Source organism: Rhipicephalus microplus, chromosome 6 (assembly GCF_043290135.1).
Source record: "Rhipicephalus microplus isolate Deutch F79 chromosome 6, USDA_Rmic, whole genome shotgun sequence".
NCBI classification, from domain to species: domain Eukaryota; kingdom Metazoa; phylum Arthropoda; class Arachnida; order Ixodida; family Ixodidae; genus Rhipicephalus; species Rhipicephalus microplus.
Window position 1 is genome coordinate 56263124 of NC_134705.1, and position 12999 is coordinate 56276122.

A 12999-nucleotide genomic window follows, 5' to 3' on the forward strand; every position below is an offset into this window, starting at 1 on the left:
CGAACAATAAAATGCGACGCTGTTTAAAGAGGCGGACCCAGGTTACGAGGAGAATTATCAGTATGGCATACACACCACGTGTCAAGCTTTTGCAACATCTAAAGAGACTAAATATGGAAAGTTGCCTTTGTAAGTTAACATGACAGTACCAAATGGAGAAGCCACACGAGAGAACAATTCATCGTGGGCTAAAGAATGTGTTTTAAATATTATACACAGCTTTGCAAGATAATATCGACGAGTTTTACTCGTCTAGGTGTGGGAGGTGTAGGCCTGATAAAATGCGATGTTGCTTCAGAGCCTTTCTTTCGTAATATTGCAATTTTATTCAACTATTTCAAACGCGGCACCGTAAATTTCTACTGGGTGCTCGAACACGGCAAGCAGGTCGCGGGGCAAAATCTTTGTAACATTTTATTACCGAAACAGCGATACTAGCAATGCTTGAGCTGCACTTGCTGTTTTCTAAATTGTAACCTCCTCAATCTCATCACTGTGATCAGGAAACAGAGAGGAAAAGTATAGCAGTAGTACGTAGAGAAATATTCAATTTCAAGCCCTTTAGCAATATCATCTAAACAAATTGCCAGTTCACTGTTGAATTCTCGATGGAAACAAACAGCTGATCAGGGACGCAAGCTTGGCTTGGCACTGGCTTGGCCGTTCATACAGAGCCAAAAGCCGCTGCAGGAAACTGGATTGCGGATCGTATTGAGACAAAATATTTTATACATTTTTGTTTTCTTTGTTTCATTTCTCTAATTGCTCTTGTGATGGCGTGGACCGCGCTTCGTGATCTCATATACCGGCGCACTGTTTTTAAGTTTAGTATGGCGCACGATAATACATGATTGCGTGCTTTAATTTAAAAAGGTTCGCGAGTATGGCAGCAACACTGCAATGTCGGGAAGAGGCACGGGGAAGAGGATAGTAGTAGAACCAGTAACAGCTGCATGCCCGGGTGGAGCGACGGATGGCCAGATAGAGGAATGTCAACCCGATGCCTTTTGTGTTGGCCGTTCTGGCAGTTCCGCCGACTTTATAGAAAGAGACGACCCCGTCGCTTGTCCTCTTCTCTTTTCCTTCGGGCATCGGCGACAACATTGACGGACGACGTGTTCGACTTCGCCGTGCACGTGAGTATAGGTTTTTTTTTCATTCGAGTGAATTCTTGTTCAGATTTGCAACTTGTCGACTTCATCCTTATGTGTGATATTTAGGTGAAATAAATGATAATGCACATTTTCTGCTCCATTTGCGTGACTTAGCTACACCAGGACATGAGGTAAAGCCTTTGTCGCCTAGCCACTAGCAGGCAAGATCGATCACTCGCATCCTTCAGTTCACGAATCAACGCGCCTGCCTTAAAATTAGTAAGCTGCTCGCAAAGAAATCTTACCGAGGCAATTTTGTTTTCTGTGAACAATGCACCGTAGATTTGTCTTGAATAACAAAAAAAAACTTGAAAAATAAATGTCGCGACCTTTTAGAAAACGCCGTGTCTAAGAGCTAGACGCGGCATTTTGTAAAAGGCTCATTAAATTCAGTATGTTTTCGTAGTTTCTGCTTGAAATTATTATTGTCTATGAATTTCATGGCCCAATCTTTTGCTTTGGCTGAAAATCTCGGTGGCAAAAACTTTGTTCAGTGTCCCTTTAAGGGCAGGTGTAGATGCCATCATTTCAGTCGCAAATCTTTTTGCTAGTCGGTCGGCTGGTTAACAATAAGGGTACTAACTAGAGTTCCAGATTTCATCAGCAACACATCGTCATGGCTTCATCAGATGCTGCATTATATACATTCTATCCTCGTTTTTAAATAGGTGTACCGTATGGTCCACTGTTACAGGAAACAAGCGAGCTCATGGACAGTGAGCCATGTGGTGCTAACTGGCAGCGAGGCTTGTGAATGGGACGCATGCGCATAGAATCGGGGTGCGCCCAGTTTTGTCTGCCATTTCTCCGCCTGTACGCATGACAGCATTGGAAAGCGCATCCGTATTTTAGCTGCGCAATTTATCTAGCCCAGTGCTTCAGGGATTTCCTGTGAGCACAAAAAATGCATGATTTTAATCGTTGCTGCAGTGTTTTGCAAGTTGTCACCGTAAAGCACATCATATTTTTCGCATAATGCTCGCTGCAACTAGCAAGTTTCGATGACTCAAAATGCTGTTCAGGTCTGATGTAGCAAACATTTTAAGCTCGTCCTCGTGACCATGAAATATTGGTTTAATAAATAATGGAAGGCAGAGTTGGTATCAGTTGATTTACAGTGTGAAAATGAAAACTGCGAAGGACCGTGCCTCGCAAGTAAGCCCCGAGAGCATGAGCAGAGAAGTAGCAGATGAGGATGCTCATGCGCTGCATTTCCAAATCTCACCAGCACTAATGCTTGACGGACTGCTGGCCACGCACTAGCGTGTTCTTTCTGAAACAGGACTTTGGCCCTGTAAGCAAGTTCTTGAAGGGCATAAGTAAAACGTAGAATGGGCCACCTAAATGCACCCATCCTTGAACCATTGGGCTTATGAATTAGTGCCCCTTTCAAAATACAACTATTCTGAGCTATAAATTGTGACAGAACAGTGCACGAAGTTTATAAATGGGGAAAAAGTCTTTAAATGTCCCCTTTATACATAGTGTTCTTGTGATGTCACTTCTGCCGTTGTCGCCCTCTCCCGCCATGCCCGGGTAACTCCCTGGGTACCTACGGCAGTTCACGTGCTGCAGTGCGGTTTGTTGGGGGCTCGTCATCTGTTGCTGTGAACGATGTGGAAGCATTGTGGTTTTTTGTTGTCTTACTCTAACGAGCTCATTGGATTAGGAAGGCCTCGCTCGTTCACTCGATACAAGACCAGATAATCAAGATGTGCGACACATATACCAGCCACGGCGTACACCGGCTGCCCGCCACAACCTATGAGGGCCTATTATCTTGCTTTCACTACAAATTGCCTGGCCCAAAAACAAGTGAAAGCTCAAAATCTCTCGAGCCGCAATTTTAAGAGTGGATGTGCGAAGCGCAGCTGCTCCCATCGAAAACTAGTCGTGCAGAGCTAGGCAAGTTTACAAGAGATATAATATTATGAATATATTGTCACGGCCTACGCCACCAAAGTAGCAATGCCCCCCCCCCCCCCCCCCCCCAAGTGTTTTAAACAGTGCTGATGTTGAGCTTGAGCCTCTTTGATTGCAATTTGTGGAAATAGTCGAGGAAAATATTATACAAGGCAGATAGCGACTTTGCGTGGTGTGTGTCGCGGTAATGCCAGTCATCACTTTATTTTTCGCGTATGCTTTAACACACTTTTCACTTTGTATTTTGCTTTTGTTGTACGCTAATGTACAGTGGAGTCACTGAACATGATAGAGACCCTGTATAGAATTAATTGACTAATTAAAAAAATCCTGACGCCCAATTTGAACCGATCGGCTATACTTCAAAGTGAACTAATATTGTTTCCCATTCTTTATAGTTTGTTTCAATGCAATACCAAATCTCCGCGATCGCCATCACGATTTTAACCGCCTTCCTCGCCATCATGATTTTAACTGCGGACAAGTTTGTATGTACAGTATCTTGGTAAGCTATATCTGTTTGCAGGTAAATACTTGGCTATGGCACTTACCCGTAATGAAGTTGCACCTGAAGATGCAAATATTGCAAAATTACTTCAAGTAGCTTTTGTTAATCTGCACCAGCCAAATACGCTGGTACTTTTAGGAAAATCGGAATGTGCGTTCTCAATTTCAGGTTATAACTTTCAGCGAAGAAACACCCTAAGCTCTGCTCCCTCTGCGTGGACTACTAAATCAACTTGCCTCACTAGCAGCTCGTAATTTCTCAAACTTGCATCGTGAGGCAAAACTAAACGGGTGCAAGCACGAGGAGACAACATGGCAGTTGTAGGCGATAGATTCGGTTGGTGCCAGGGCATGTTGGTGGCGCATTTCGGAAGTGACGAAAAGGCACTGCGAGATGCATGTGCACACTTTGTATAGTTGCTGTATTGGACAGAAAACTTTTTTTCTTATCTGAGCAGTTTTACCAAAGGAAGCTTCATCATATGGCGTGATAAATGAAGCGAATCCACAGGTTGAACCACATCATAGCCTCGCTGTGCTTTTGTACTTTTTTTAGCTCGCAAAATTTATTTGTACATATAAGTGACAACTTGCCAGTAATAAGGCAGCACTTGTTTCTTTACCATATGATCATCTCCGGTGTGCTGCTGCCTCAATATTTCAAATTCTAAGCATTTACACCATTGTATGCTAACTTTTCCTTCAAAGTGAGACAAGCCACATGTGTATCGTAGATCAAGAAGCATGCCAGTTTTACGTACTTGCAAGGTAAACATCAGAAATGCACAGTTGATCAAAAATACTAGTTTAATGGTGCATCTACATAGCAAAGCACCTGTGGCACCTTGGGAACAAGATAATGCCACATATGTTACAAGAGATAATTAAAAAAGACAGGGGACGTTCCGTGAACAAATAGAAACAAAAATGAAATGGCACGTGGCAGCGAGCGAAGGCGGCAAGGGGGGGGGGGGGGGGGGAGCCCGTGGGACTTCAGGGGATGAACGTAAGGTGTGTGTTTAATATGTGGAAGAAAAAAAAAATTCAAAATCTTGGCGACTGAAATGAGGGTGACTTAGTGAGTGCGCTCATGACGAGAGTAAACACGGTTATTATTATTATTTTTTTTTTTTTTCAAATCTCTTTTGAAAGCCACAAAAAATCTGTATGTGGTGCAGCCTAACAGAAGGTCCGTGAAGGCAAATTATGAATTCGTCGTCGTACAAAGGCCTATTTTTTTTTTTTTTTTTTCATGCGCACCATCCCCGCCGCGGTGGTCTAGTGGCTAAGGTACTCGGCTGCTGACCCGCAGGACGCGAGTTCGAATCCCGGCTGCGGCGGCTGCATTTCCGATGGAGGCGGGAATGTTGTAGGCCCATGTGCTCAGATTTAGGTGCACGTTAAAGAACCCCAGGTGGTCTAAATTTCCGGAGCCCTCCACTACGGCGTCTATCGTAATCATATAGTGGTTTTGGGACGTTAAACCCCACATATCAATCAATCAATCATGCGCACCATAAATAGTGCTCAAAATTTAATTGCATATGTTGTTTTCATCCTCGCTGTATTCTGTGCTGTTTATGATGTAAAAAAAAAAAAAGTAGCACGCTGAAGTGGTGCTGCTTTTGGGCAACAGTTGAAAATGGCGGGGTGCATGAATGCGGAATACTGCCGCTTACACTCAAATCACTCTTGTGGTCACCTCCCACTGTTTGCAGCATGTGTTGTGTATACACAGCTGCATATTTCCTAGCTAGAAAAATTTGATTTTAGGTGTTTCACGCCATTTTCCATGTAACTATTCCACAATTGCACACACTGATCAGCAGGCTTTCAATTGCGCTGAAGGACACAGGTGCCATAAAATTCATAGTCGATTCTTTCAAGAAACCGTATGTAAAGGCTGAAGCTTCATGCGTACATACACACACACATACCATATTGTTTTTTGTACTTTATGAAAGCTGGGAAGGTCTCATGTGCCTCCAAGCGTAACCTGTCTTATTTATTCTCCATCACCCCAAAAGTTTTGTGAGTTTCAAATAAAAGTACTTTGCGCATGGCCACTTTGGGGTAATTTTTTTGTGTAGGTGTTATTTGAGCAGCCTACAGTGTTTACTTTATAAGCCTGTATGTATATGTTGCATTATAAAGATGCAGAATGTGTGTAGCTGTACAATATAGATGAAGTGTAAAAATTAAGTGTGTCTATTGTAGTGTTCTTGCAACCAATCTTACCCCCGTATTCTAGAACGTCCCTCCACTCAACGCTTCACCTTCACTTGAGATGGCTGATGGAAGCGCCGTCTCTAAGCAGAGAAAATTGCTGCATGTCAGCAATAATCTGCTGTGATTCTCGAGTAGTGCAGCGTCGCTTTCAAACGAGCAGCAGCACAGTGCTCAACTCTGTCAAGTGAAGGGTGAAAGTCGAGTTGGGGAGCGTTTATGAATATGGGGGTTAGTTTTGTTGTCTTGTTAACCTGCCATTAACACTGGATTGATGCTACTTTGCTCTAGCTGTACAGTGCTCTCCAAGGCTCAAGGAGGCACCGCACGGGGAAGGCTCGGAGCAAACCAAGCGTGAGTTTCCTTTCATTGTTACACTATGCACATATTAAGTGGTAGACTTTAATGTATGCTATTTGTATTGTGCAAGTTCTTGGGGACATACAACTTCCAACACTTATATGTTCTGACGAAAATCACGCAAGAATGAGAGAAGCTTGTGCAAAAATTATGCAAGAGTGTAAGAAGCTTTTGCAGAAGTCTGTGAAATGAAGTTTTGAAATTTTGTGGCAATGTGTCATTGTACAGTGGTCAACAGTCTTGCTCAGCATGCTTGACTGCAGGGCTCCCGGCTGCACAGGCGCATCTACGGAGTGCCTGATGCATGATGGGCCAAATGTCAGCCTGCACACTGGTGCCTCTTATCCCCGTTTGTCTGTTACATCAGTGTCTCTTGTAAAGGGGATCAACTGTGCTACCTTTTTTTTTTCGAATGTAATGAGTTCTTTTTCCAGATTATTGTTGTTTTAAGGTAGAGCCTCACATTTCTATCAAATACTGAAGATTCTATTTTCCCTTCTAGATGCTATGAAGTCACTCCTTGTGTTACAATAGAGTGAACACTGTTATGAGAAAAGCTACTTTATGGAGTTAACTCACTCCATATTGACTTAACACACAGAATTGGTGAAAACTACACTCCATTCCAGCTGCATTAGGGATAATATTCATTTGCATACTTCTGTTTCTTTTGTTTGTTTGTTGGCTGGAGGTTTGGAGTATAGGGTGGCCAGACAGAGGGCACTGTGTAGTCTTTCTTCATCTTCCCAATTTTGTGAACATCAATTGATAGCCGTATGGGAAGCAGCCAGCATGCTGAAACAGCGGTGCAAGCATGCAAGATGTTCACCATTGCATGCAGTCAGTTGCTGTGAGCAACCTACTGCATAGAATTAACTGCGAGTGGTGAACTAACGCTGCACTATGTGTGTCTCCTGGAAAGCTGCAATGGTAAAGTGCCACGATCGTATAGTAACATGGATAACATCGCAATTTGTTTGTTGAATAATTTTGCAACAGAATCAATGGAGTTTTGGATAAATTTGTGTATCTGCCTGGTTCATCAAAGCTACAGAGTCAAATGCGGTATATACTCGCGTATTATGTGTACTTTTTTTGTCAATCCGGTCATGTGCGAAGCTAGTAGGAATCGCTGGCCTAAAAGCTCAACTGGGAATATATGTTGCAGGCGCTGTCACAGCTGTCTCAAAGCGGATTGTCATTTGTTTGCTAAGCCTGTTCAAATGCCCCCATTTTCTTGAAGTTCTTCCGAACAGTGCTCACAAAAACCAGTTCCCACGACAGGGTTATACCAGAGAACATAAGTACTCTCCAATAATTTTCGGGAACCCAACGTAAAGTAAGATGCAGACAAGGAAGCGCGATGCCAACACAGTGCTGTGTGTGTCGCCCTTCATGTGTGTGTGTGTCCATTCCTTGTCCCAGTCTTCTATTGCGTTGTGTTCCCTCCGATATCTAACCAACACACCCAAGCTTCTATGCTAAGTCTTATTCAACGCACTCTTCTGCTGGCTCCCATACTGAATATTGCATGTCCAAGAACTCCACGCTGATGTGCTTAGCGGTAGCACGGTTTCAGTTTTCTTCGGTAAGCTTTATAACAGCAATCTGCCTCGTATATAATTATTGTAGCCTATCACAAGGAACGGTAAAAACGCAATGGCCAGATGGCGAAACCGAAAAAAAAAAAAAAAATGAGTGCGAAAACCTGTCTCATCTAGTTGATGTGACAGGTCCTTGCACGCGTTCAACATCTGTGCTGTGTCTCAGGAATACATTCTTGCCGTGGAAGAGGTGGGAAGATAGGAGGCAAACCTTTAGGCATTTCGGACTACACATAAACAGGTTTCAGTTTTCAAGTTCGATATTCTAGGGAAAGCATAAAAGTTCATGGAAGAAGGGACCTTGCACTCAGTCCATTTTGTGTAAGACTGCCCTCGCCTGCTCGACAAGAGATGTGCCTGACCAGAGCATCATGAAGTCAAATGTGTCTGTGTGTGTGCTGGCAAGGTGGCTCGGGCTGGTTGGGGAGGGCAAAGTATGCAAGCAAAAAGTTTCTTGTAGTAAAGCAGGCTGGCTAATTATACTGGTGAGCAAATTATGTGAGGATGCAAATTGTGCGAGTAAATATGGTATGTATTCTTGTATGTTTCAGCTCTATTGCTACGGATCCTGCGGATCCAACTTGGCATCCGGCAGCAACAAAGACAGGTTCTGCAGGAGGTGCGACAGCTGAAGCACAAGGTACGGCTCTTGTCCGTGCCTCAGCACGCCCAGCCAGCACAGCGCCCCTCTGACCTTCCCCGGCTGCCTGCTGGTACAATTGGAGAAGTGGAGGCAGCAGAGGCAGCTGTGCAGAGTAAAGCTGTGGCTGCGGCTTTGGTGTATATTTCTTGATTTTTAATATGCCTATGTAACATGCAGAAATTTAGTACTGCTTTAAGATGCTGTGTTTCGGGAAACAAACTAGTCAGGTTATCTCATGAGCCACTGTACTACAGTCGAATATGAATAATTCGTACTCAAAGAGGCCAGAAAATTTGTTCAAATTAAAAGAAGTTCAAAATAATGAAAGTTACCGTAATTACTTGAATCTAACACGCACCTTTTTTCCGGTTAAGAGAGTTCATGAATCGCATGTGCGTTAGAATCGAGTAGGAAAAAAAAAATGAATATGGTCATTCTATTGCCATCGCCACTTACAAAATGGCCGCCCCCTACGTGCGTCGGCATGGCGCGTCGGTCATTTCTGCCTATGTGTTTCCCATGCGCGGCACTTCATACGTGTGCTGAGGAGTTCGTCATCTTGTAGTACATTAGCATCGACGGCATGGTAGGGTCGACTCCAAGAACTCGACGAGTGCACCACAATGCTGCTTCTAAAAGAAAAGTCGTCGCGTGTGCCGGAACGGACAGAAATCGGGCCGCATCGTGGTCATTCAGAGTTCCCGAAACGTGCGTGCGGGACTGGCGGAAACAAAAGCAGAATATTGTCGACAGCAAAGATTCACGCAAAGGCTTCAGTGGACCACAGCAGGGTCGGTTTCCACAAATTGGAGAGCTGCTCGGCGAGTATGTGATTAAGCAGTGAGCGGCACAGCGGCCCGTGACGACAGAACTGCTCCAAGTGCAGGCTATGCAGTTAGCCTTAGAAAAAGGGCTAATGCAGAGCCATTTTAAAGCGAGCAGGTGCTGGCTAACGAACTTTATGAAGAGAAAAGGCTTTTCCCTCCGAAGGCGAACGGGCATATGCCGGAAGTTGCCGGAGGAGTACGAAGAAAAGCTTCAGAGTCTTCAGAAGTTCCTCCTAAACTTGCGGCACAACAACGGCTACCTGCTTGGGCAAATCGGGAATGCCGATCACACGCCTCTTTACTTCGACTTGCCTGGCACCAACAACCGTCTAGGAGAAGGGGGCGAAGCAAGTTTGTGTACTGACATCGGGCCACGGTAAAACTAGAGGGACAGCAATGCTCTGTTGCACGTCAGATAGGCGTAAGCTTCCCCCGTACTTCATATTTAAACGGAAGACGCTCTCAAAAAGAGTCGTTTTCGCGAGTGGTGTGATCAAGCGGGCCAACGAGAAAAAAGGGTGCGCGTTGCAACCGATGTCTTAGTTTTTTTTTTTTTTTTTTTTTTTTTTTTTTTTGTCGTGGAAACCGGGCGCGCGTTACAATCGAGGGCGCGGTAGAATAGAGTAAATACGGTAAACGAGCGGAGGGCTCACCATGCAGTGATGCATGTGCATGGAGAAGTTTTATTCACAAATTACAGGACATCCGTCATTAATTAAAGTAGTCAATACATGTCTGTACACGTTGGCCTTGCAACGAGTCAACAAGTTTTGCGTGCAGTTTGCAAAGCATTTGTACTTCGGCTTCAGTATTCTCCTGGCAAAAGAAGTTGCGCGCGGCAACGTCCAGCGCTGACACTCTTCGAAACAGTGGAAACTCTGTTTCCACTGTTACCATCTGCGCTGCAGCCGGAGCGTGGCCAGCACATGATGAGAATGGAGGAGCGTCTCCACCTGGAGAAAAGCAGATCGGCATTCGAAAGAGAAACACTCCGCGGCAGCTTTTTTTTTTTCTCTGTTCATGCGCGGTGTTGAAAGGAGAAGAGTCTCTACATAGCAGGAACGAAAAACAGGGAAGCGTGACACCGGCGCGTTGCAGATCGGCATGAGAGAGCCAACTCTCTGCGACAGCTTTTTTTCCCCTCTTTCTCTTCATGCGCAGTGTTAAGAGGAGAAGGGTCTCTACGTGGCAGGGACGGAAAAAGCCGAAGCGGGGCACAGGAATGTCGCATATTGGCATTTGGCAAACATTCCCCCGCAGTCTTTTCTTTCTTTTTCTTCATTTTCTTCTTCAAGCATAGCGATGAGGTGTCTGAAGTGCCACCGCAGGATTGGGCGGGGTGCTGAGAGCATTTTCGGAGCGCGGTATAGCTTTGATAGGACCACAGCGTCAGTTCGAATTGAGTGTGTTGGAATTAATGAGATTCGACTGTATTTACTATAGTCTGTGAAGTCCGAGTGAACTGTCCTAAGCTAGCAGACGATGTAGGCGGCATCGTGTGTTTGATGGGCAGTGACTAGCAATATCCTGCTTAAAACAGACATTCAGTAATTATGTTCATTTATCACCCTATTTCGTGTGCGCTGCGGCTCTCTCTACTTTGAGCTACAGTTCACCCTGCCTTGTGTTAGCTGATTTCTTACCTTTTAAAAATCTAACATGCACCCAATTTCGCAGTGTGAAGAAAAATGCACCTTTGTTTATTGTGATGAGATTTCTATAGCGACATGCCTTTTTGTTGGCTATCACAGAAAAATATAAACAGCAAATGGTGCGACAATCTAGTGCGACCTTTATTTTTCTATCAGTTTCATCTATGACCAAGATTTGGTCGCTCTAAGGTTGCCTCTTAGTATGCCTTGATCATGTTCATTTATCTTGTTGTGCTCTGCTTACAATGCATTGATTAATAACATGTCCAAGCTTCTTTTTGAATTCCACATATTTTATCGTTTTTCACATGTAGAAGCTACTCCTGGTCAACATTCAGGCAAAGACATTGTAACCTCGAAGAAACGTGTATTGGAATTTGAGCACTGTACAAAGTAGTTATACTATTTCATAGCTAGAATCAATATTTATTAAGGGTTATAACAGTGTTGCATTTGATTTCATAACAGCGAAACTGCATTCAGAGAAGGACTCTGAAAGGTTCTCACACTGAGTGTGAGAGGGCTGATGTGGAAACCATTTTAGGTCAAGTGAGTTGAAGTTAGCGTAAAAAAACAATGAAATGTTGTGATGCCCAAAAATTCAAGTTGTTGTTTTCAGTGTCCTCTTCTTGCAGATTTTTATCATATAAACATTTCGATGTGCTGTTGCGTTCACCCCATCTATGCTTCTTGCATTTTTTTACAGTGCAATCACCTCCTGCAGATTGGGGGACGTGGCCTCCAAGAAATTAGTGTGAATGCCATGAAGGCTGTATTGGCACATGACGTGCAAGTGCTGTACAGCCTTCATGGCAAAAAAGGGAAAAGGGCCTTTGTGAACCTGAGGCTCTGTAGATTAGTGACAGGTTAGACTTGTTCATTGTTTTATGTGTGTGTACCCTTGTGTATTCTCTGTACTGCAGTGCTTCATGTGTACTATGGTATTTCTGTTCTTGTATGCAGATGTCATCTGCCAAAAAGCAGGGTGCGACCAGGCGGAGGCCCTCAACTTTATTAAGAGGTGGCTGCCAGGGTCTGGTGATCGCTGTGGGGGCAGGAAGCGGCGCTTCAGAGAAGCATTTGTTGTGGAGCAGCCCGATGATCCCCACTCTCAAAGTGCAGATTATCGGCTGCTCGCGGCAGCTGGCTTCCTGCCCAGCCACAGCAGCCAGGGCCTTGACAGCACCACTGTCACTGTGCCCCCAACGCAACCTGACCTGCAGTAGAGCGGGCCTTTTTTAGTTGTGTATATATATTTTTCAATGTATACATTTTTTGTTGTACCAAATAAATAAAAAAAAAACAAAGAATAAATAGTCTGCAGACTGTCGGTGGTGCACTGTTCGGCTAGCTTATGCTGATTCGGAAGCACCATCACCATGTTTTAGTTACAAAAAAATGCTCTAAACTATAAATATTCTCGATTACCATGTGGAGGACATATGTGGGGATTGCAAGTGGGGGACATACGCTTTGAACATTTACTTCCTAACGACTTTTTTCAATCTGCTGTACCAAATACCAGTACCAAATAAAGCACTCGCTATTGCAAAAGATAAATTGGTAAAAAAATAAACTACGCTTCTAGTGTTAGCAAAGGGAATAAGGTATAAAAGATGAAATAGATCGAGTAACTGCTTTCAGTTCTCAGCATTCAATTTTCTGTTGCCCCAAGTATACAGGGCTGCAAAGCTACAAGAGCGGGTCATCGAGGCATATTGTTTAAATCTTCCGGTAAGAAAAATTCCCTACTAATAATGGTTACATAATGGCAAGCCAATCAGTAGCCAATATTCGTCGTGCAGGAAACATCGGTGTAATAACGGCATTTGATTGGCTGCAATGTGGCCCTGGATTGGTCCAATGTCGGTCGTACATCCGTAGCCAATATTCGTCGTGCAGCAAACATCGGCGTAAAAATGGCATGTGATTGGCTGAAATATGGCCCAATGTTGGCCGAACATTGGCAGCTTTGTCGGCAATACGATGGGCCTTCGTCGGCCCGATGTTGGTTGCATACTGGCTAAAACATCGGCAAAACGTCGGCCCATCATTGGCTTGAACGTCGGCCCGACACTGGAACAAGTTGCACTTCCGACGTCG

At 44.2% G+C, this 12999-nt stretch overlaps 1 protein-coding gene across 3 annotated transcripts; it reads left to right on the plus strand.

The window, feature by feature from the left end:
* The first annotated feature begins 565 nt into the window (after positions 1-565).
* On the plus strand, positions 566-12210 carry LOC142765263 (uncharacterized). Of its 3 annotated transcripts, XM_075865982.1 has the most exons (5): positions 566-1136; positions 6110-6164; positions 8326-8414; positions 11603-11762; positions 11860-12210. In XM_075865982.1, exons 1-5 carry the CDS (start codon positions 954-956, stop codon positions 12120-12122), a joined length of 750 nt encoding a protein of 249 aa, XP_075722097.1. In that variant the 5' UTR covers positions 566-953; the 3' UTR covers positions 12123-12210. The 3 variants fall into 3 exon arrangements, with proteins under 3 accessions (XP_075722097.1, XP_075722098.1, XP_075722099.1); XM_075865983.1 differs by lacking the exon at positions 11603-11762 and having other exon boundaries at positions 569-1136; positions 8326-8552; XM_075865984.1 differs by lacking the exon at positions 11603-11762 and having other exon boundaries at positions 578-1136.
* The last annotated feature ends 789 nt before the right edge of the window (positions 12211-12999 follow it).